Source organism: Brachypodium distachyon, chromosome 2 (assembly GCF_000005505.3).
Source record: "Brachypodium distachyon strain Bd21 chromosome 2, Brachypodium_distachyon_v3.0, whole genome shotgun sequence".
Classification (NCBI taxonomy): Eukaryota; Viridiplantae; Streptophyta; class Magnoliopsida; order Poales; family Poaceae; genus Brachypodium; species Brachypodium distachyon.
This window is the reverse complement of record NC_016132.3, coordinates 53,333,662-53,355,780: the sequence shown is the minus strand read 5'-3', so window position 1 is coordinate 53,355,780 and position 22,119 is coordinate 53,333,662. Positions and strand designations below refer to the sequence as shown.

At 49.2% G+C, this 22,119-nt stretch overlaps 4 protein-coding genes across 5 annotated transcripts; 1 reads left to right on the top strand and 3 right to left on the bottom strand.

The window, feature by feature from the left end:
• Window positions 1-46: 46 nt before the first annotated feature.
• On the bottom strand, window positions 47-2,292 carry LOC100824376 (peptidyl-prolyl cis-trans isomerase FKBP20-1). Its single transcript, XM_010234246.3, has 6 exons — window positions 2,065-2,292; window positions 1,676-1,814; window positions 1,091-1,224; window positions 920-999; window positions 741-833; window positions 47-447 (listed from the first exon to the last, which is right to left on the bottom strand). The coding sequence occupies exons 1-6, from the start codon at window positions 2,197-2,199 to the stop codon at window positions 306-308; spliced, it is 723 nt and encodes a 240-aa protein (XP_010232548.1). The 5' UTR covers window positions 2,200-2,292; the 3' UTR covers window positions 47-305.
• Window positions 2,293-8,506: 6,214 nt separating this feature from the next.
• On the bottom strand, window positions 8,507-11,207 carry LOC100845373 (putative laccase-5). Its single transcript, XM_003564546.4, has 6 exons — window positions 11,015-11,207; window positions 10,757-10,908; window positions 10,399-10,643; window positions 10,153-10,281; window positions 9,085-10,035; window positions 8,507-8,986 (listed from the first exon to the last, which is right to left on the bottom strand). The coding sequence occupies exons 1-6, from the start codon at window positions 11,135-11,137 to the stop codon at window positions 8,856-8,858; spliced, it is 1,731 nt and encodes a 576-aa protein (XP_003564594.1). The 5' UTR covers window positions 11,138-11,207; the 3' UTR covers window positions 8,507-8,855.
• Window positions 11,208-13,826: 2,619 nt separating this feature from the next.
• LOC100845673 (cyclin-dependent protein kinase inhibitor SMR5) lies at window positions 13,827-14,482 on the bottom strand. The gene has a single exon (XM_010235246.3). It carries the CDS (start codon window positions 14,398-14,400, stop codon window positions 14,143-14,145), a length of 258 nt encoding a protein of 85 aa, XP_010233548.1. The 5' UTR covers window positions 14,401-14,482; the 3' UTR covers window positions 13,827-14,142.
• A 3,849-nt stretch (window positions 14,483-18,331) lies between these two features.
• On the top strand, window positions 18,332-21,121 carry LOC100824067 (probable WRKY transcription factor 20). 2 transcript variants are annotated; one of them, XM_010234244.3, is made up of 3 exons: window positions 18,332-18,728; window positions 18,833-18,967; window positions 20,390-21,121. In XM_010234244.3, the coding sequence occupies exons 1-3, from the start codon at window positions 18,397-18,399 to the stop codon at window positions 20,919-20,921; spliced, it is 999 nt and encodes a 332-aa protein (XP_010232546.1). In that variant the 5' UTR covers window positions 18,332-18,396; the 3' UTR covers window positions 20,922-21,121. The 2 variants fall into 2 exon arrangements, with proteins under 2 accessions (XP_010232546.1, XP_014753904.1); XM_014898418.2 differs by having other exon boundaries at window positions 18,827-18,967.
• Window positions 21,122-22,119: the final 998 nt, after the last annotated feature.

The window sequence follows — 22,119 nt, the reverse complement described above, 5'->3', positions numbered from 1 at the left end:
CAGTTTACTGCATGCAATCTGATGTGATCACGTACCAACAGCAGTAGATCAGAGCGCGCAAGTTATCGGCCATGGCAGTGCTGCATTGGACTTGCAGGCGCTACCAAAACTCAGGGCTACCTCCCATCTCTTAAGGTATGTCCAATACAAATTTGTGTAGCAACTCTTATTCTTCTATTTTTACAGACAGATACGGACAGTATTCTAGAAATAACAGACAGATACGGTCATGAGGAGTTTCAAGCACGGTAACCAGGTTTGTAGATGCTTCGTACTCGTTGTTGTGAACGTCACATGGTTGCTGTCTATTTGGCTTTCTTCCCCTTGCCCTTCTTCGCTTCTAGTTTCGCTTGCACACGAGTAGCTGCTGTGGCTTTCGCTTCTTCCCTTCTTTTCTTCTCCTGCTCTTTGGCTCCAGCAGCTGTCTCCCGCTGCTTCTTTAACTCTCTGTTCACATCAATATTTTGTCAGAGAAAAAGGATTACTCGACGGCCAAATTAGCCTGTAAATCTTGGATATAGACGTCAGGTTCCACTTGCTGAGCATCTCGTGGATACCCTTTTCAATAACTTTGACTAGATTGGCAGGTGTCACCACGAACTGTTATTATGCAGACAGAATTGACACACGCAGATTGGTAAAATGCACGCATTATTACATGTCTCATGCAATTTTATAGAATTGCAAGCGAGCTTGATTGTGGGTAATGAGGAAACTCAGAAATTATTCAGAGATCTTACTCAAGCCTAGCTTTCTCTTCAGACGCGCTCTCAACACTTGAGCCCTTCCTCGGCCTGCATACCATTAACTCTACCTCAAAAATGAGTGTTGCACTGCAGAAAACAAACAAAGCTGTTACCCTCACTTTGGAAACCCGCCTGACGTTCATAATGAACCTGAAGTTAGATAGCAAACATACTCTGGAGGTATCTCTGGATGTGAACCTGCAGCTCCATATGCATATTCCGGCTTGCATATGATCTTCGCAACTTCTCCGACCTTTGAGTTTCCGATAGAATAATACTTTATCAGAAAAAAAATGCTTTGAGATTATCATCATAAAGAAGAAGCTATTAGATCATCCATTCACCTTCATAGTTTTCACAGCTATATCCCATGCCTTAATGACATTTCCTTCTCCAATTTCAAAAGAGAAGACAGAGTTGTCTTCGTAAGTAGTGTCAAACACTTTACCATTCTCAACAAGTGTGCCTTCGTAATGAACTATATACAAGATAGAAACTGATTATAACGCCAGTATAATTCAGCTATTCATAACAAACGTGCCCTCTATTTTAACTGTCAGAAACTGCTGATTTTAGTAGCATTTCATTCCGTTGTATGATCAAAGTGCCTTGAGATCAGTAGGTAATTCACCTAGGGTTTTTCTTCAAAAACAAAGTGCCTTGAGATGGTATATCAAAGACTGATTTTGTATTATTTAAGCGTTTCATCAAGAGATAACATTTTTTAACATGAAGGACGAAGTCTGAGTTCACAGCATTTCAGTGTTTCGTCAAAAGAGAACGGTACTTTTTAACCAGATAAATGAACCAGGGATGGAATATAACGCCTCTATTTGGCTGCACAGGTAAATAATTACACAGAAGAAGAAGAAGTTACAGAGAACTACGTTTAGCTGAGACAACATGCGGATAACTGCACAACTGCATACCATCAACAAAAGGAAGGCTATCTGAAGGTGCAATAGCGTCAGCTTTTGCTTCCCTGATCACTGTCTTAATAACACCTCCATCCCTGTTAATTCTATGGTCTCGCTGCCAGCCATGACTAGATTTATGCAAAAAGGGACCCTGAAAAGCAGCATAAAAACCACAAGCACTTAGTCACAACGCAAACATGATCACTTTGCTCTACCTTGGATATTGAGCAGACGCAGCTGTTTTTTTTTATTCCTCTCTACTTACTTCCAAAAGGTCAGCAAAAAAACCGAATACGTTCTCAAAATTCATGCTATATCGTTCTTCAGTTCATCCAAGCGCGAAAACAACATTCAAAAGATCAAGCGGAGTGTTTTCCAATTCCAGGCGGAACATAACTTACCCTGATTTTTCTTAGGCTGGAGAGACGAGGTTGTTCCGTGATTTGGCTGCTGCTGCTGCGTTCTCCGCGAGCTGATCTGTGGATTCGGGAAGAGTATGCGGGGCCGGCCGGTGTGGGATTAGCATCTGTCGCCATGTCCTTCCTTCTAGAGAAGACGCAGATACACTTGGAATGCCGTCGCTGAATATTTTTTGGTCAAGCCCAAAAGTCGTGGAAAAAGTTCGTGTCAGCTGGGCACACGTCTCACCTGTGCCTGATAAGTGTACAGCTACCGGAGTAGTGTGTGACGTCGCTTACCTGAAGATTCTGACCTTACGCGGCACTAGATCTTCTGCTCCGTTTTCCTCTGTGGAGTGCTTTGCGTCGTGGAAATATCTCCCGACTGCTCGTGCTATTCTCCTCGACTCGACGCACCACTAGGATCCAAATGAAAAAAGAATATATGAATGCAACCGTCCTCAGGGCCAGCTAGATGGGCTCTGGGAGACAGAAGGTAGCAGAAACCGTATGTGTTGCAGCGGCGGGGGTTTCCTGTCCGGCGCCACCTCTCGATATGACATGATCCTTGCCATAGCTGGTTACCTGCAAAGGGTCTAGGACTCTAGGGTACTAGGCAGCGAGTACTCCTTAATATAGAATCCTAGGACCACTGCCTCGCTGATGTTGATTCTGCAAAGCATGGCATCAAGCATGGCTCCCTGGCATCATCCCCAGGATAATTGTTGCGGGTATGTACGTAACGTACGTATGCGCACCGTGACTCCGCTTGTTCGATGTTGGTGCAATTTTCCGGTGAGCTGCATAAGTTTGTTTGGAGTCTATTTTTCTCGGACATTTTTACTGTAAAATCTATGATACGCAGACTTTATGAAAGGACAAACGGTTTTTCATCGGAAATACTTGTGGAAGTTAAAAATTCCTTCAAAAGTGAAGATATTTATGTGGTTTCTTGACCGCAAGGTTCTTTTGACTAAAGAGAATCTTGCGAAACGAAACTGGGAGGGGAGTTTAAAGTGTTGTTTTTGTGACTCCGATGAAACTGTACATCACCTCTTTATTTCGTGTCCTTTAGCTCGCATTGTGTGACGCATCATTTATATTACTTTTAATCTGTCTCCACCGATTTCGATTACTAATTTATTTGGCAACTGGCTTAATGGGTTAGACAACAAAATTAAGGCTCATATTCGAATGGGAGTTTCGGCTTTCTGTTGGGCTATTTGGAACTGCAGAAATGATGTTGTTCTTAATAGAATCAGAGTTCCACATTTTTTGCAGGTTGTTTTCAGATCTACCCATTGGATCCGACTGTGGGCTTTCCTACTTCCTGCGCGTCTGCGGGAACCTTTGGATACTGGATGCAACCGACTAGATGGTCGTTCGGGATATCTTCAGCCAGGCTGGCTGGCGGTGTACTAGACGCCTAGATGCATAATTTCGTCTTGTTAGAGCTATTTCGTTGGCTTATCTTTGTATCGACTATCGTTGATCAATGAATTGTATGCTTTTTGATCACATTGCAATAAAAATGGCTGTGTGCATCAATTGATGCAGAGGCCGGGATCGCTTCCCCTTTTCGGAAAAAAATGCACCGTGACTCCTCCCGAGTAACAAGGAAACTAAACGTGTTTCCAGGAAAATGGTAAGACGAGGAACGGGGAGACGCAGGTAAAATCAATCTGATGGTCTTGCAATCGTGTTGGTAGAACTCTGGAGGATGTTGTTCAACTGATACTCCAGTGTGGCTACTGGTAGGTTCCAGCTTCCAAGTACGCTGCGCTCCGGCCCCGGCTGGTCCAAGCGTAGAGTGGAGGGGATTTTTACGTGTGATGGCGTGCAATCCACAGGATGCTCAGATACGGAGGTGTCGTTTTGGGAGTAAACAATGCAGTGCGTCAGCACACTTGGGCCTCGGGAGTGTACACAGCCTCGTTCCGGGTCAAAACGCGAGCAACGGTATTTCCTTTCTTTGGCTCCTACCATTCTCTTCTGCGGTTGCTGCATCTTTATACGGCTACCACGCGCGGGTAAAAACTAGCTGATGTACTCTCCTTGGTTTAAGCAGAGTTTTTCTCCGGCTATATCTTGTACGAATGCAGTTGTAAAATGTTAATTACTCTAGGATCGAAGCACTTGCTGGTAAGTGCCGGGTGCTTTCCAGGAGTAAAGAAAGAATATGTCGACGAAAAGCAGCTAGTTGCCCAAATGTTAAGCTTTCAAAGGAGCATCTCTTCGCACTCCGATGAATCACACGCACACCAAGGAGTCAAGCAAGGGAGGCAGGATCGAAGATGACGCAGTGATCTTATAACTCCAACCCAATAAGGAAACCGCCCACTTTGACGGATCAATAGTTCCACTATATTAGATGCTCACGTGACATCAAAACCCAACAAAAAATGCGACACTGCGGTTGCTCTACTCCTGACAAGAAAAAGGAAAAGGAGGGGGAGAAGAAGAAAAAATTCTACTCTTTACACATGTGAAAATAAAGGTCCTTCCTGACGAACGAGCCAGGGGGGGCCTTTGTTTGCTCCTCTCTTCCCGATTGACCTTGCCCGCGGCGTGCCTGATCTCTCAGCCTCAGGCGTCACGCCAGCAGACGAGCATGGTGACGCAGCGGCGCATGATGTAGAACCGCGCGCGCTGCTCCTTGACGAGCCTCGCGCACCGGCCGGGGAAGGACGGCCTGCTCTTGCCATTGCCATTGCCATTGCCACGAACGCTCATCGCCGCCTTGCCGCTCTTCTTCCTGGGCTGCTTATCCTCGGCGGCGTAGAGCTCCATGATCGAGCACTGGCAGCCGACGAACTTCCTCTCTTCTCGTGACACCTGGAGCTGCGAATCTGTGGGAAAAGTGGGTGGAAGCTTGGCCAAAGGGAGAGTCGAGACGAGTGAGCTGTGGGTAACTGTAACTGAGGTGGGAAGCTCTCTTGGGGAAGAGCATATACCTGACTATATAATGGAGCCGTGTGTGTGCTTGTGGGACCATGTGCCGACCCCGGAAGGACCTACTTGGTGTTTTTCTGCGGAGTATGCAGGGCTTTTGCTGTTCAGACAAAGTTCTCAAACCCATTTCTTATCTCCTACGTGTCGCTTCTTCTAGTCTAGAACGCTACTAGCTCTCTGCTGTGAAATTAATGGAACCTATCTATACTTTGCTCTGCGTTTTAGAGTACTTAGTTCTCGCGCGCCCTCGTGCAAAAACACGGTCTTGTCAGGGACGGGGCCAGCCTCTTTTCTCTAGCAAATACAGAATACAGACTTTGACCGAAGTGGTTGAGAAATGACAAGCGCCGTACGAGTTAATACCGCGTTAGAGACTCGTTATATTTTACTAGTCCATATTTTAAATATGACAAGCCACACAATTATATACAGACAGAACCATCCAATCACGGTCACGTCGTGATGAAATAGTACCAGCAGACCATTCATCAGCAAATTTGACCATTGTTGCCCATCTAAGCAGATACACAGACACACTGTATGAGGAAGAGTGATGAACAGTGGCGGGTGGTGACTTTTTTTTGTAAAAGGGATATATAATATTAAAAGTAAGAAGATTACAAAGCAATAAATGAAGTACTACGTGCAACATACAGAAGCATACACCGGTGTAAATAAGAGGCTAAAACTACGGTTAAGAGTTGCTGAAAATTTCGACAGAAGCCACCTGCTTGTTCGGGGGAGACATCCGACGCAAAGCAGCTGACCGAACCTTGAAGGGCCTCCGAAGTGGTGCTAGCCAGTTGATGACCCGCTGGTGGCTCAACGGTCGGTCTTTCGGACTTGTGCATAGGAGGTAGAGGATTGAGTTGTAGATTTTGAAGAGGCTTCACATCTGGTCTTTCGGACTTGTGCATAGGAGGTAGAGGATTGAGTTGTAGATTTTGAAGAGGCTTCACATCTGGTCTCAGCATTTGTAGATGATGCAGCTGGTCCAAATCTTAGAACATCAGCACTGGAGGATTGCACACAGGTACCAAATCGAAGAGGATTAAGCAACTCCACACATTCATCACCACATCCGCCACCATGGCGGCTTGCCGGAAATGAAAACGGCAGAACCGACTCCCCAAGATTCCAGTACGCAACAGGACGAGAGAAAGGAAAACAGAGGGGAGAATCACCGGATCGGGGAGGGCCGACATAGCTCACGACCTTCTTTTTCTGTCCGCCACAATGGCGACCCAAGAAAAGAGAAGGGGCAAGGCCTCCAGAACAAATACCAAAAGGCCTTCCTCCACCGTCACCCCATCCACCACCATGGGGACAAGGAATCAGAGAAGAGACGGAGTCCAAGCTCAGATCTAGAGAGAAATCAGCCAAGAACCCAACCTGTGATACAGATCTGAAGCATTCTTCGTCTCCAGGTAGCTAGAGCTAGAGCTAGGTCGTGCGTACTGTGTACCACGGTACGGATGAAAGGTAAAGGGGCCCCGGAATGGCGATGCCGGGTGGCCGGGTTGGGCGCGGACTGGACGGTGGCATCTGTGGCATGGCAAGCGGGCGGGCGGACAACCGTGAATGCACCGAGAGGGATGATGATGAGAGGGATCTCAAGCCCGTACGTGGTCCGTAGCGTGCCGCGTGCGTGCGCTGTTGCGGTTTCAGCGGCGTCAGCTTTAGACTGTAGCGCGCGAGCGGGAAGGCAGAGCAGAGACTGGTGCGCGGAGCGGTGGACCGGGCGCTGCCTGCCTCGCTCGGACGTGCTGGAGCAACAAGTCGCGCGTCCTCCGCCTCGGGAAGGTGGCCATGGACGGGCGGTCGGCCATCCTGGCCACAGCGCAGCCCGCTCGCGGATGGACCATTTTTCCCTCTCCCTTTCCCTCGCTCCCGCGGCCGCGCCAGGCCATGCACTCTACTAAAAGCCCGGTCAAACACAACAGGGCACTGCTGCGGTGCCTGATGCCGCCCGCCGGCCCAGCCACCGCATGCTGTCCGCCAGCTCGCAACGTTGCCCTGCCCGGGCATCTATCGGCTTGCGATCCCCTGCATGCGTGCCTGGCTCTGCTTGGCCCGGCCCAGCTGCTGCAGCGCTAGCTCATCGGCAACGTTCGATCCAAGTGTAAGGAGAAGAAGAGGCTTTGCTTTATACGTCCGTCCCGGTAGCCCTGGGACCTGGCGTTTTGTTTCTTCCAGCAGCCTCATAGACGAAGAACCAAAATGCCAAATGGATATGATGCCGGTGAGTGGAGTGGTCAAACTTCAAAGATGAAACACGTACTGCTAGGGACTCCTTCACGGCTTCATACTTGAGAGAATGGAGCCGATTGATACTGGACCGAGGAGGCAAGGAGACGGAGATCTCGAGCACCATGTACGCTGCTTTTTTGGCGCGCTGTCTTTGACCAGTACGTGTACGTACGGCCAGCTCTCTGAGGTTTCTGCATGTCACTGATCAAGGCGCAGCGGCATTTCTGGAGCCTCAACAGCTGTCGTCTCTCGACCTGCCGTACGGCCACACTATGCTTTGACCCTATGCCATGGACGACCTCCTTCAATTCGCCTAGATCACGGCCTATTTATTTGCCTCGCGTCAGGTCTCCGATATGGCAAAAATACCATGGCCGCGCCAGCAGTAATTAGCCAGTGCATCGTACGTGCGTGCACTGCCTTGCACGTGGTCTGGGTCAGAGAATAGAGACCAAGAAGACGATACTGGCACGCGTACATGAATACTACGCGTCTGTTCAAACATGCAACAGTGGCTTCTCATGCTTTGCATTATTATCTATCTGTTTTGGCGCTCACTGACGCAGCAGCCCCCCTCGCCAATGCCCGATGCATTGGGGACATGAATATAGCAGAAATAGTTTGAACATCTGCCGGAAAAATTATGGCAAGCCGATGCGGCGGTGTTTCTCGGCACTAGTAGTAACATGTCTGCAGTCTGCAACAACTGTTTCGAGGACAGCGACGCTGGAACAGATAGTCCCACGTACGTAATCGTGCGAAGGCACCGTATATATTACTCCGTACTAGAATATATAGGAAAAGGTGACGGGCAACAAATCTTTGTCTGCCACATACATTGCCACCGGGCCGTGCGTGTGTCGGTGAAGCCTGCCGAGGACACGCACATCGGCACATGCACGAGACGACATCATCCTCCCGTAGAACACAATGCAAATGGTACTTTACTGCACTTTGTTTGACTCATAGCAGTGTAGCTTAATTAGCAGGTAGAATCGTTCATTCGAATCGTAGCTTTTCTTCCATGATACTTTAGATCAGTACGTGCATATATTGATCGCTAGTGCTGAATTACGTGCTTATTAACCAACCAGGCATCATGGCATCATCGCGTGTTCGCGTGGATAGGAGAAGCTAGCCATCGTAGGCGCATCGTGAGAGATTAATTCGCCAATAAGGCACTCAGTTGTCATGTCCTGTCAGACATGATTTTTGTGCCAATAAGATTTTTCTAGAAACCTGATCAAATTTGAAAATATTCACTTAGGACAAGAACTTATTACATTTAGAAATGTCCTTGACAAGACCTTGTGCATACCAAGAACAAATGTCCTTGACAAGACCTTGTGCATACCAAGAACAAATGTCCAAGAACAAGGTAACACCAAAACCGAATTTCTTACATTTATTCAGTTAAAAAATATGAATTAAAGTGTGTAGAAACGAAGTCCAATGACTTGCCACAAAACGGGCACACGAGTAAAAATTAAATAGTTGAAACCGAAGACTTGCATGGTACGTATCAAAGAAACGGTAGAAAAGCGGTGGAACACATCGGAAAATTCACTATCTTCGGCCCTTTGTATGAGCCCTCAGCATTTCGGAAGATCGGACGGTGGAGGCAACATCTTTTGATTCGGCAATGGCCCGTCGTTGACCAGCCATGCCATGGACAGGCCCCAACTCAAGTGCACGTCAAAGTGGCAGTGCATGAGCCAGACACCTACCGGGACACAAAAATCAACACACGTCAATTAGTCATTGTTGCAGAGACAACAAGAATCAACGTGGTCAACTTGCGAAATGCGGCATGAACTTTACCTGGGTTGTCGGCGAGGAACCGCACGGCGACCCAGCCGGCGGTGGGCACGCTGACGGTGTTTCGCTCAACGGGGTCAATGAGATTGTATTTTGCCGGGTCGTTCACGGGGTCGTAGTTGCCGAACCCCTGCCCGACCACGAAGAAGTTGAAGCCATGCATGTGCAAGGGATGACTCTCGGCCCCTTGGATGGATGTTCCCTGCATCACCAGCTCCACCGTGGTGTTGAAACTGAGCGGCACAACTCTGGTCCCGTGAGCAACAAACGTCTTATTTGGTGGGGTGCCGGTGTAGTTGAACGGGTGTGGCGGCGTCGTGGGGAAGTTGGCCATGAGCACCCCAGCGTACCGGCTCTGGTAGTGCGCTTCGAGGAGCGCGGTTTTGGGCCGGACGAAGGAGTTGTTGTTGATGGACGCGGCGAACTTGGTGCCATTTGGGCCTTGGCACGTCTGGTTGGACGGGCATGGGTCTGTGCCGAGGCCGACGGTGAACAGCACGTGCCGGTCCACTGCTTGCGGCACCCGTGCTGGGTACTGTGCGCTCGCGAGACTCCGAAAATTGCTCGAGAAGTTAGCCACGGCGTTTGTGTCGTTGTATCGCGGCAGGGCCGGCATGGCCAGGTTTTGGGTGGAGCTTGGGCGTGTCGAGGCATACTCAAGGACTGCTGTCGCAGTGGTGTTGTCGAACGTGCCTTGGGTGTTGGTGTAGGGCGCGATAGACATGGCGAATGCCCGGGAGGCGGGGTTGGAGGATGTGGTTAGGAGCACGTTCATGGTCTGCCCGGGTGAGATGACGACAGTCTTGGAGGTGAAAGGCTTGACATAGTTGGCATCCGCCTCAACGACAGTGAGCGTGTGGTTGGCAATACCGAAGAAGAGCTCGTTGTTGAGCGCCGAGTTGATGAGCCGAAGCATGTATGTTCGTCCCGGCTGAACCTTTAGCTTGTACGTATCTGACATGTACATCACATTTAAAATTTTTGTAAAAAAATTCGTCAACGGAGAAAGACGAATGTTTAATGAAATCATGGGCTTCCAGGCCCTCCATATTAAGTGAATCACGAATTTACCTTTGGATGAGCAGTTATAGGTTGGGCCAGAAAGGCCATTGAACGTGTAGGCGTCGGAGACATTTGGTCCGGCACCAGTTTGAAGGGCCTGGTTGATCACCGCCTCTGAATCCGCTTTAAACCACTCGCCTGCCATCAATGTACAACACCAGTCATATCACAAATCAAACAACACACACATATGTATAGTGAGATGAGATCAATATCCTACAACATCACGGACCAAGGGCACAAAGCGTCACGTACCGAACATGATGGGAAACTCTTTGTATGGCAGCGGGAACGGGTATCCCTCGGCACGCTTGGGGAGGATGACGAGCGGGCCGTAGAGGTGCACGCGCAGCCATGAGAAGTGTGCGTGCCACCACAGCGTGCCGCGCTGTCCTGTGATGGTGAAGTCATAGACGTAGCTCTGTCCGCCCTGGATCGGACACTGCGTGATGTACGCCGGCCCGTCCGCCCACCCGTTCCGCAGCTGCCGGATCCCGTGCCTGCAAACACATCACATTCATAGGAGCGAGTGCATACGCGTGTTGTGAACGTTTGCATTTGTAGACGATGTCGTATTTACTGTATTCAGTACCGATCGACGTTGTGGTCTTACCAGTGGAACGAGACGTTGTAGTTGATGTGGTTGTGGACCTTGACCACGAGGCGATCGCCTTCCCTCGCGACCAGCCTCGGCCCCGGGAACTGCCCGTTCACCGTCGGGATGCTCTTGGTGGCGCAAAGCCGTGTCACGTTGGTCATTTGCACCTGCAGAGCCCGGCGTATGCATGCGGCGCACGAACAGTTAAGTAAGGAACACGAATAATCGGTCATTCAAAAGCTGTGGAATTGTGGATAGAAGAAGCACACGCACGTCGAACGTGTAGTGCCGGGTAATGCCGGCGGCGAGGCCCGGCAATGCGAGGAGGACGGCGAACGCAAGGAAAGGGCATGCGGAGGCGGCGGCATGTCGTCGGAGACCACGCAGTGCACCCATTCGTCGTGCTGGGCGCCGGCGCTGCCGATGCGTGCGCTGCTTTAACTCTCGTGGTTGCACTTGGAAGCAAGTGAGGTGGTGCACTTACGAGAAACGAGTACGGGTCTATATAGCGCCATGATGGGCTCGTCGCTCGTGGCCTGCATGGTAGGAGGTCACATACGTGGGAGTGGTTGGGCGAGTTGTTGGTGGACGTCCATAGAAAAACTTGCCGTTTGGGCCATTTCGCTCGCTCGTTCTTCTGCTTCTGCCTTCTGGGCAGAGAACTAGAAGAATGCCGATATATTTGCCGGAACGGGAGCTGGTTAATTCTTCCGTGATTATACAACACACTATGCTCATTGTTTTTCCAAAAAAAAACATGTTATGCTCATAAATCGCCGATAGCTTTTTTAGAAAGAGGAAATCACCGCAAAATTCGTAGAACACAGTAGCCTTTTCTGTCTGTCTTCACAAAACTCCAATTGCCACGATTTCTTATCTTAGATCTAGTCCACACACGCACAAAAAAAAAATCCAACTTTTTACCTGGATCTGCCTTTGCCTGTGAATCTTAGAAGCTAGCCATGTCTCCAGGTCAATTAGAAAGAGCACTACACAGTGTTTCCTCTGTTTTTGGACAGGGGTTTCGGTTCGACAAGCTACTTTCAGAACAGAAGCATGCTGTTACGTTGCTTGAAGCTGCGTGGTTGTTGAAGACTCGAAGTAGATGGGATTTGCCCTGCTTTCCTTTTTTTTTAGAAACACAGAACAAACACTTCTATGAATATACGCACGCACACCGTACTCTTATGAGCACCCCGAGAGACTTGTCGGCGCACAAAAAGGGAAGGCGATCTAAGATTCCGCTCATCACGTGTGAGATTTTGGCAGGAGCAACATACTAAAGTAGAGTTTTCAACTGAAAAAATGGTCAATGGCGATGACGGTCTTCTACAGGATCAAAGTCATGTGCAGAGTACCATTTGTAGCTGTGAAAAAAGGTACTGTAGTATAATTTGTGTTCGTGTGCAGAAATGAATGGTGGAATGAGTCGCTCTCACTGGCTTCTTTTTGTACTGAATAGAACATTGTTGGTGCAATCCGTATTCTGTAATCAAACTAGGATTTTGGATGCCTGTTTATGGAACTCTGTACTTTCCCGTTAGACACAGACAGGTGTTTGCAACCTCTCGTGCTTTACAGGCCTGCGAGTGCTAGGTTAGGACGACTCACTGCCGGTTGCGATGGGACAAAATGGCAAATTCTTCCGTTTGGTCAGTTAGATGTGATGCAACGATCGAATCGTATCTGGCTTCAAGGCGAAGCATTTGACTCAAGTCGCCCCCATGACTTGTAGCTCAGCGTCATGGAGCGGTTGCCGGTTGGGGCCTGGGGAGCGCTTGCGCTGCACTTAAAACCAACCGCGTACTATTTTTCTAGTAAAGCCATACTCCTCCCAGAAAAAGAAAAGAGAGCAAATCCATACGTTAAGGGCGAAATTATCTGCATTAATCAAATTCAGTTTCAAGTTTGGGCGGTGCCACGTTGCTATCTGGATCCGCCTTGTGGGCGACTGACATATTTTGCAAGTATCGGCTCTCGAGTGTTTTTGTCGTGGAGACAACGAAAACCGGGAAAACTACTCGCGACCTATACCCAAAACATACATAATGTATGGGATGTAAATGTATGGATATCATTATGGCGCGCACGGAGAACTGATAGAGAAGCTCCAGAAATAGTTTTTTGGATGGTAGTGGAAGCTGCAAAGCTGAAATTCAGACTTGTAAACTACTTCTAGTGGGAGCGTCACATGCTAAAATGTTTCTAGTCCAAAAACTCCAGGTACGCTTCTCCTTTTCCCTGTCTCACTGCCGGCGCGGGCCACCTCGCCTCACGGGGCTCTAATGCCCGGCGTCCGTCCACCGCACATGGACGCCATTCACCGAACGGTCGGCGAGCTCACGCTATCCTGTCGACTCGACGTTGTTTGTTCATAGGATCTGGAAGCTGTCCGCGTCACCGTGATCTTCTCCTTTTTCTTTCAGGACCACCAGTGTGTTCTGAAGCCCGGACACTAGTCACACACACCTTGCAATACACAGACATACTTGGATGCTGGGGGGCAGGGATGAGAAGGCAAAGAAAGCCACATCGTGCTGCCGGCTGGGCTCCTGCAGCGACATTAACTGCATTGAGATGCAAGAGCACACACCGCTTCCTGTCTGTATCAATTCCCTGGGGACACCAAAGAATGGCACTACGTGTATAAACAGTCAACCACTGTTTGCAACTTTTAGTACACTACTTAGTGCTAGTTCTAATATCTTATGAGCTCCTCCAAGTAGCACTGAACACTAAAGAGACTACAGTCTGCACAGTGATGCAGCTTGGACAGGAGGCTTTTCAAACCTTGAAGCTACAACTTGATTGGTGATCTGTATTGTTGTCAGTCAGATGCCGGGCATAGAAGTGAAGCAAAATCACTGGCATACAGCGACGTTGCCCTGTATCAGGAGCCGACCGCGCAGCGTCAGTAGGCACAGTCATGTTACAGTGGCAGCAGCAACCATTATAGACCGTAGACAATTAGTAAACGCAATCAACAGTTCAGTAAAATGTACATCGATCGCAATCTCATAAAGAAGGAATACCAATGAGCGCAAAACAGTTTGTATGAAAAGGATTTCGTCAAAGAATAAACAGCTGGTAAAAACAAATGCCCAATAAACAAGCAGAGCAGATCACAACAGAGCAAGAAACAAATAAGGATTTATCATCTCATCCAACACAAAACGGTATGCTTATGAGCTCTCCTCACATATCAAACCTCCACCCCCACCTAGCTACTCACTATTCCCTAGAGCATTCCTACCATCTCCCTAATCCCGTACTAATACCCTAGAGTAGTACAACAGAGGAGAAACTGCTAAGTATCTACAGCTCCCTTTTTCTTAAACGGAAGCTCCCAAAATCAATCTAATGCAGAGCTCTCCGCTGCTTCCGGTTCCGTCGCCGCCAATTCACGCGCACGAGGCCTGCCGGCGGGGCGCAAGCGCGAAGAGGGCCTCGAGGTCCGGCGGCTGGAAGTAGCCGTTCTTGGGCGGTCCCCGGGGCTTGCCGAAGTCCGGCACGGCCTTCCTCGGCGCCGCAGGGCAAGGCAGCGTGGCCGGGATGCGGCATTCCTCCCGCTTCGGCGTCTCCCACCCGCCGCAGCCGCCGTAGCCTCCTACCGCCGCCGCCGCCGCCGCCATGGCCGCCTCTGTGCCGCTGCTCTCCATTGGAGAAGTGGGGGGATTATTTTGGGGGGGGGTTGGGGGGGGAGAAATTTGCTTTCCTTATTTTGAAACGGGGAATTGGGAGGGAATGGTTCGAGGGTGAGGGGAGCTTATAAAGCACGCGGCCGCGGCGGAGGACTCGCCTTCGAAAGGACGGAACTGGACGGCTCCGTGCAGCGGAAGGCGGCGTGGGATCGGTGACGTGGACGACTCACGGCCATCGGATCTGCGGAAAGGTTTAAGCGGGAAAATGCGCGCCGAGGGGCGGGAAGCGCCAAGGCACTGTTCGATTTAAAAACTCTTTCCGTCAAGGACGGTGCGTTCTCTAGTTTTACACATGGGCCCTTAGCGGACCACAGGACGACGGGCCGTACATAAATAATGCTCACACGAGGGGTGCTTTTATAAACTACTGGGGGATACGCGGCCTCGGATTCCACTGCGTTTACGGTGTGGTGTGCGGGAGCTTGGGGTGCCAGGTGTACGGGGAAGTGATGGGGTTAGCGGACGCGGTGGGGCCGGGGCGCCAACCCCCGTTCCCATGACTCGGTCGCACGACCTGGTCGGGGTCTTTGGTGCGCCGCAGCTTAATGCTAACCCCTTGTTTGGTGTTGTGCGGTCAGTGGTCCATGTGGACCGGGTGCGGCCGACGAGATCCCGACTGTTGGAATGATACCTTCCGCCTCGGATTCCCCGGGCACGTGGGTCCCGCATCGGAAGGAGATCAGACGGTCCGGTGTGAAACGCCAGCTCTTCCGCGTTGACTGTACGCAACGGCTCGCCGCTAGGTGGGCTCTGAATTACTTGGACCATCATTTCCAAGCCCGAAGCCCAGTCCAAGTACTACTACATTTTGTACGTTTGGGCTGAGAACGTGACGAGAACCCTCCGCTCAGTCCTTTTTTTTTTACGTATGTATACTTTTTTTTCAGGGAGTATAGTGTACTCAATTACTCGTCTCAATTTCGGTGGTAGAGATATATGAACTTGAAACTTGCAGGATAGCATTTGTCGGGTCCATTAATGCATGATCGATCATGTATTGATTAATCTAGTGCTCCTAGAAAGTACCGTGGAGCTTTCAGGGCAGGTCACAGAAGGCCAAACAAAAAATTGAAAATTGCAACTGGACACACATCAACTTAATTGGCCACGACCAAGGTCAATCCGACGTCCTACCTGCCGCTGGCCTGTGGCTCCCGGCGCGGCGATCCATCTCAGCGAGAAGCCAAAAGCATGTACATACAAGCAGCAAAGTATTTACTCCGCCTCATATTAAGTGAATTTGTATTACATTTATTTAGACGCTTTTTAGACATAGATACATTTATATTTGAGCAAATTTGAGACGCCGACGAACGAGTTAACGCGCCTGTCTCGACATAATGGTGTACCGGTGAGACGCCGACGAACGAGTTAGTGAGTGAGGTTGAGAGATCATGTAGTCGAGCTAGCTAGCCGCCGCATGTCGCTCTCGGCGGTTGACCGGCCGTGAGCGCGCGTCCATCGACCAGTAAGTCATTTCGACTTTCCTTGGCCGAGCGTGACTGACATGATGAGGCGATGTCAACTCGTTGCAGTGGAGTACTATATGTAGAGAGTAAATATGTTCTCGAGGCCGGTAGCTCCCGCGCGCCCAGCCTGATGAGGATGTGCACGGCTCGATCGATCTGGCAACTAAACCGGCGAGCGCTGTCAAGATGTACAGTACTACACATACCGTTCAGGGGATGGCCGCGCGCGTCGGCAGATGCAATGAATCCGCGGGGACTTTTTGCGACGCGATAGACACTCCCGCCTGCCGTATCCTGTCCTCGTACAGGACAAGATATCACAAGATTAAGGGAAACCTGGAATTGGATAGATAGAGCCGCCTGTCGCCCGTTGATCCAAGGGTTCTCTCCGAGGTTGAAACAGGTTCCGCCTGTACCGGGGAGCCAGATTCCTACGGTATGTCCTCAGCTCGGTTGAGAAGATGCAGAGAATTACTGGAGTAGAACACGAGGGCGTCGTGTTCACGCCGGACGGGCAGGCTTGGGAGATGGCACGCTGTCGTTCTTTCGAAAAGGATAGCACGTCGTCGTTGGGGTATCGTTCAACTGTAACCAGCTGACTACCTCCAGTACTACTCTCGCAAACAGAATGTATAGTTATATACTCGATCTACACAAACAACCCTTGCGCAAATTAAAGCGAAATGGAACCATTTCATGTCTTTCTCGGTCCTCATCTAAGTATGAGCTTTGCGCGTATCCTTTTCATTTTCAGAATCACTAGTAGTACTATAAACGAACTTAGCAAGTGGCAGTTGCGTCTGTTGCCCTTAATGCAAACCATAGAGTATATGGACCCTCGAGTAATCACTGCGTGCCGGCAACTAGCCAACCACACCGGCCGCATCAGCAAAAAATTGACAACATCTGATTCAATACAACACTCCTACTCTTACGAAAAACACAAGGCCCTACACACAATTAAGGAAATTAATTCTTGGCAGTGTTAGCTTGATCAATTACTCCCACTCGCGAGTTGAGAACGACGGCGTCGATCAACATTTGCAGTAGTGCTGCTCGGTCGAGAAATTCATGAAGCGATACGTTGGTGCTGTTTGTAATTATGCGCGCTTCCGTCGGGGTGCAGCTGGCACGCTGCTGAACCATGTAAGCAATTCCTTGTGTACACCGTTCTGTTTTCTTTTGGGGGAGTAAGATTTCAGTCCCCGGCCCCGCCGTGTGTGTGTGAGAGAGAGATCTTCCTTGCGCCTCTGTCAGTAACAACATGTAGCTTTGTCGTTTGATTTTTTTTCTTTTTGAGCGAAAGCTTTGTTGTTTGATGGTAGGTAGATGATCCCTTGTATGGCCCAACTTTCTCTGTTCCCACCGATGAAGAATAAAGAAGGTCTAAAACTAACAAAAATTACAAATAAGTTTTTGAACCACCTAACGATGGCAACAATCACTCGAATGAGCTGAAAGCGGACAACCTCGTCACACCTCTATCACATGAGCTGGACAAAGCTTGCTAAGAGATCTTGTTGTAGTAGATGGTAGAAAAATCTTTGTGCTAAGGGCATCTTCAAGGACACCTCCAAATCTTCCCTATTTTCTCATTGGGGGTTCATGAACAAACACATTCATTTGACCAAAACTTGTCCACCTCCTCTAATTTTTCTCCAAATTTGGGAAAAGAATGGATACGGTCCACTTGTTCGCGGCGGCCACATGTGGGAGACCCCCAAGTGGACAAATGGGAGGACAAATGAAGGCTTAACATTGGAGATGCCCTAAGCCCTATATGATTTATGTACCAATCAGAAAACATTTCCAAATATGAGAACCATAAGTCAAAAGAGTCGATCTGGAACCACACAACGAAAACGAAAGCCGAACAGATCCTAATGAATTCTCTAAAACCCCGAAAAATTGACCAAATCAGACACGGAGAACCTAATTCTGGCTGCAAGAACGTCGCCATATTGGAGAAGGCATAATGCAAATAGTATGAACTACTAGTGAACGTCAGAAACTTTTTACACCACATTTGCACATTTTAAAACGTGCAATTCTAGTACTCTCTCTGTCCAACAAAGGATGTCTCAACTTTGACTAAATTTAAATGCATCCATACACTAAATCATGTCTAGATACATCCAAATTTTGACAAATTTGAAACACTTTTTGTTTGACGGAGGGAGTAAAAAAAATGCGCAATTGCAATCGACTATTTTAATGCAGCCAAAAAAGCAACTGGGAAATGACACACCCGGGAAAAATACGGCTCAGAAGAAATGTTCTGCACATTACCATTTTACTGATCATCCCATCCGATGGACGGTTGGAGCAAAAAAAATGGATGCCAATTTCCACACTCCATCCACCTAGGCTCCATGCCTATATATAATCCCTTTCAACTATCACTCTGTCCCCACAGCCCACAGCTGAGCCGTGGGTTATATGGCCCGCCCCTTCACAAGCAACGACGATCCAGAACAGCTGATAGATGGGAGACGTGCTGCAAGCTGAGGCCGTGGCACCCGCCGCCGACGAGGCGGGAATCTGGCCCGGCGAGCTCGACGAGCAGCTGATCAGTGACCTCCTCAGCGACGACAGCCTCCTCGCCCCCGTGGTCGACCCGGCCGACGATTCGGAGCAGCACTACTGCCCGCGCGACAATACAGGATCAGGCGCAGCCACCGCTGCGGTGCCGCCGGCGGAGGCGGGCAGGTCCCTTTGCTCGGTGTACTCCGGCCCCACGATCACGGACATCCAGAAGGCGCTGTCGTCCCGGCCGCACCCGCCCCGATACGGCCGCCGCTACAGCTCGCTGTATTTGTAGGTGCACGCGTGCATGTCCTGCCTGTGAATATGATGAATCACTGGTGACTTGGTGAGTAAATTGTAGTAATCCGTGTATGGTTTTGCCTGAAAAGCCGCAGGTACGGGGCGGCGAGCGCGGCGCCGGAGAGCAGGCGCACGGCCACGGTGAGGAGCTGCGGCGGCAAGATGCCGACGGACGGGTACAAGTGGCGCAAGTACGGGCAGAAGTCCATCAAGAACAACCCCCACCCGAGGTGCGGTTCTCCGTTCTCCTCGATCGCTGTCCTCCTTCCTCGTTGTTGTTCGAACTTTGGCATTCTTGCATGGTGCATAGCTGGGCTTGGGAGTTGGGACCATGCATGCACCGGGCAGGATCGGCCTGCGCAGGTCGCGTCGCCGTCATGTCAGAGTTCAATAAATTTCGTTTGTGGGTGTGGTAGGGCTAGTTAGCTAGTTAAGTTTCCGACTAATTAAGAGCTTATGTACGCTTGGTAATTAAGACCAGCTAGACAAGGTGATCGATGCATGTGCAGTTCGACAGTGCGTGAGTCGATCAGCGAAGATTGGCATGTAGAGTAGTGTACTGGCTACTACGGAGTACTAGCTGAGCACAAGAAACAAATATACGTGTCGGTCGTTTGGTCTAATCGGTGGCCCCGGCCGGCGCCACGCATGCAAGGTCCCATTCGTCGTACCGGCCGCAAGCGACTGCTGGGGTGGTTAGCGGTTGGCGGAGAGCAAAATTCCCAAGCGCAGTTCATGGACTAGCCGGGCCACGCCGCGCCTTGTCGGCGATGCCGTGGGTTTTGCTTGTACGTGTATGCGCGTCGTACGTGTAGTTCTTGAGCATTGCACATGCATGTATAGAAGTAAGTACGTCCGTGCTTTGGCCTTTCCTAGATCGAGATCGGGATAATCAATTTGCACATGTAGAGTTACGTATTGCACTTGCGAACTTTCTGTGTTTTAAGATCATGCAGGAGTATTATATAGATCCATTTTTTCGTTTTCTAGTTCGAGTGATCCAAAGAAACTAACCCCGGGTGTTCGCAATTTGGAAAACAGCCAGCCGACAGCCAAAATTGCAAACCTCCACGAGCTTTAAGCAGCTGGCAGTCGAACTAACAAGATACTTATATTAGGGTCCACAGTAGCAAGGACGAAATTGAAAATGGCCCACCATTCTCAATCACCAGGAATTCAGGATAGCACAGAGCATCGATCCTCCTGTTCTTCGTCAACACTTCGCGTAACGACTTTTCATCAGACTCTGGCCCTTGGGGGGGCCGCACTGACGGACTGACTTGACATGCATGTATACACATCACACATGCAGCAGATGCACGCACTTAACCTGCATCTGGCTCGATCATACATAGATAACGCGCTGGCGCCCACCTGAGCAGTCCATCAGATAACCAGTCCAAACTCGATCATCACCTGACCCATTAGCCATTACCTCCACGCATGATGGGCTGAACTTTCGGTTGAGCAGCGAACCTCCTTTAAGTTCTGAACAACGACACGTAGTAGATCAACCCGAGGTTGCACTGCACACTTGCACTTCATCGAACTATTGACAGGAACTGTCACGAAGGAACGCCGATCATATATATATATATCCGCAGCGACTAACCACATGCATGTTTGACTTTTACATGCATGCATGCATGCAGGAGCTACTACAAGTGCACCAGCTCCCGGTGCAGCGCCAAGAAGCACGTGGAGAAGTCCACCCACGACCCGGAGATGTTCACCGTCACGTACGAGGGGTTGCACCTCCACGGCCCGCAGCCGCTCTCCCGTCACCTCCAGCCCCCGCCGGGGCCGACGACGACGGATGTGGCCGTGGTGAACAAGAAGGCCAGGCTCTCGCCAAACTCCGACGACAACCACGGGGACGACGACTCCGGCGCCGGCATTGGCTGCGGCGCACGGTGGCCATCAAAAGAAACGTGCGGCGTAGACGATGACGACGACGTAGGAGGAGGAGGAAGCAGCAAGCTACAGGGGCGTCAGAAGGGGCGCGCCCATGACGCTGTAATAGCCGTGGATTCGTCCGACGGCCGGTGGTCGGCGGCCTCTTCCGTGCCGCATGCTGATGATGCCGCCGCGGCCGTGTTTTCTTCTGACCCGCCGCCGGCTGCCAACTGGTATTGCCTCGACTTGCCGTGGTCCCCGGAAGGTCACTTCCCGTGGACGATCTGATCTGACCGGCCCTGTGAGTTGATTAGGGAGAGACTGTCTCACAGGATACGTGCAATCTACAACTGCCAAGGTGTAATTAGAATATTAGATAGTGAGTACTGCGTAGAGATCAAAAGATCTGATACTGGTGTCACCGAAAGAACTAGCGGGGTAGCCCGCGCAATCTGCGAGGCTAGACTTAATGAAATGATGTTTTTATATTTTTGTTTTTATTAGATTCATTTTATATGCAATTTTGATGTATTGTACTTGAAATTGTTCGATAATTCTTTTTGAAATATTTGATTTTTATATTTTTATACCTATCAAAAAAGAGAGTTTAGAGAGTTTTGAACGCTTAATTAGATGAGTTTAAATTCATAACACAATATATTGTAGATTAGATAGTTATTACATGTTTTTTGCAAGAGAGTTTTACTTTATTAATATTGTGTGCAATACAAAATTGTTGAGCTTTTACATGTAACACATGTGTTTTTTATTGCTTTTATTTTCTTATTTAAAAGGTATTATTTTCAACACCGATTATATATGTTTAGATATTTTTTTCATCCTTAGTTTTTTTATGCATGAAGCAATAAGCATTGATTTTTATTCATCCCAATTCGTATCTATTAGGCCAATCATTCCATTGACATGTATGATTTTCGAAAAAAAATATGTTATCAGTCCTCGCGTTTCCGGTGGCCGGTGGCGAGAGATATGCAATTTCAGGTGTCGGGTTTGTGGTCATAGTCATGAATTTTGGTGCTCATGTGATAGATTGTCTTCTGGTTGGTGTCTTCGTTGCGAGCGTTCCCCTACCGGTCGGCGGATGTTGACACGGGCATGGATTCGGCGGTGGTGCATCTGCTGATGTATGATGCCAAATATACTTCCTAACCATGTTTTTTATCCGATATAAATAACATCTAAGACACGTCGTTTTCTTTTCTATTTCCTTTTTTCAAAATATAGCCCCTTCAACATCAAGTTATTTACTAAATATCTCATATGAGCTGCGATTATATATAGTATGGCAGGACATCATCCGCGGTTGGAGTAGCTTGTTCCAGCTTGCCTTTTTCGCTCGAGTGTTAATGTCTCAAACATATGATATATTTGCAACATTTCAATTTTCCTTTTTTTTGTCTTCGTATTTGATGTATTTTCTCCGTCCAACAAAAGATGTCTCAACTTTGACTAAATTTGAATGCAT

Excerpts from the sequence above, each read along its gene's own strand:
- LOC100824376 (XM_010234246.3), bottom strand. The coding sequence starts at position 2,199 with ATGGCGACAGATGCTAATCCCACACCGGCCGGCCCCGCATACTCTTCC. Across the intron at positions 834-919 it reads CATCCAGAGATACCTCCAGA|TGCAACACTCATTTTTGAGG; the intron begins GTATGTTTGCTA and ends TGTTTTCTGCAG. Across the intron at positions 448-740 it reads GAAGAGAAAGCTAGGCTTGA|AGAGTTAAAGAAGCAGCGGG; the intron begins GTAAGATCTCTG and ends TGATGTGAACAG.
- LOC100845373 (XM_003564546.4), bottom strand. The coding sequence starts at position 11,137 with ATGGGTGCACTGCGTGGTCTCCGACGACATGCCGCCGCCTCCGCATGC. Across the intron at positions 10,282-10,398 it reads AGAGTTTCCCATCATGTTCG|GCGAGTGGTTTAAAGCGGAT; the intron begins GTACGTGACGCT and ends CATTGATGGCAG. Across the intron at positions 8,987-9,084 it reads GTTCCTCGCCGACAACCCAG|GTGTCTGGCTCATGCACTGC; the intron begins GTAAAGTTCATG and ends GTGTCCCGGTAG.
- LOC100845673 (XM_010235246.3), bottom strand. The coding sequence starts at position 14,400 with ATGGAGAGCAGCGGCACAGAGGCGGCCATGGCGGCGGCGGCGGCGGCG.
- LOC100824067 (XM_014898418.2), top strand. The coding sequence starts at position 18,397 with ATGGGAGACGTGCTGCAAGCTGAGGCCGTGGCACCCGCCGCCGACGAG. Across the intron at positions 18,729-18,826 it reads CGCTACAGCTCGCTGTATTT|CCGCAGGTACGGGGCGGCGA; the intron begins GTAGGTGCACGC and ends TTGCCTGAAAAG. Across the intron at positions 18,968-20,389 it reads AAGAACAACCCCCACCCGAG|GAGCTACTACAAGTGCACCA; the intron begins GTGCGGTTCTCC and ends GCATGCATGCAG.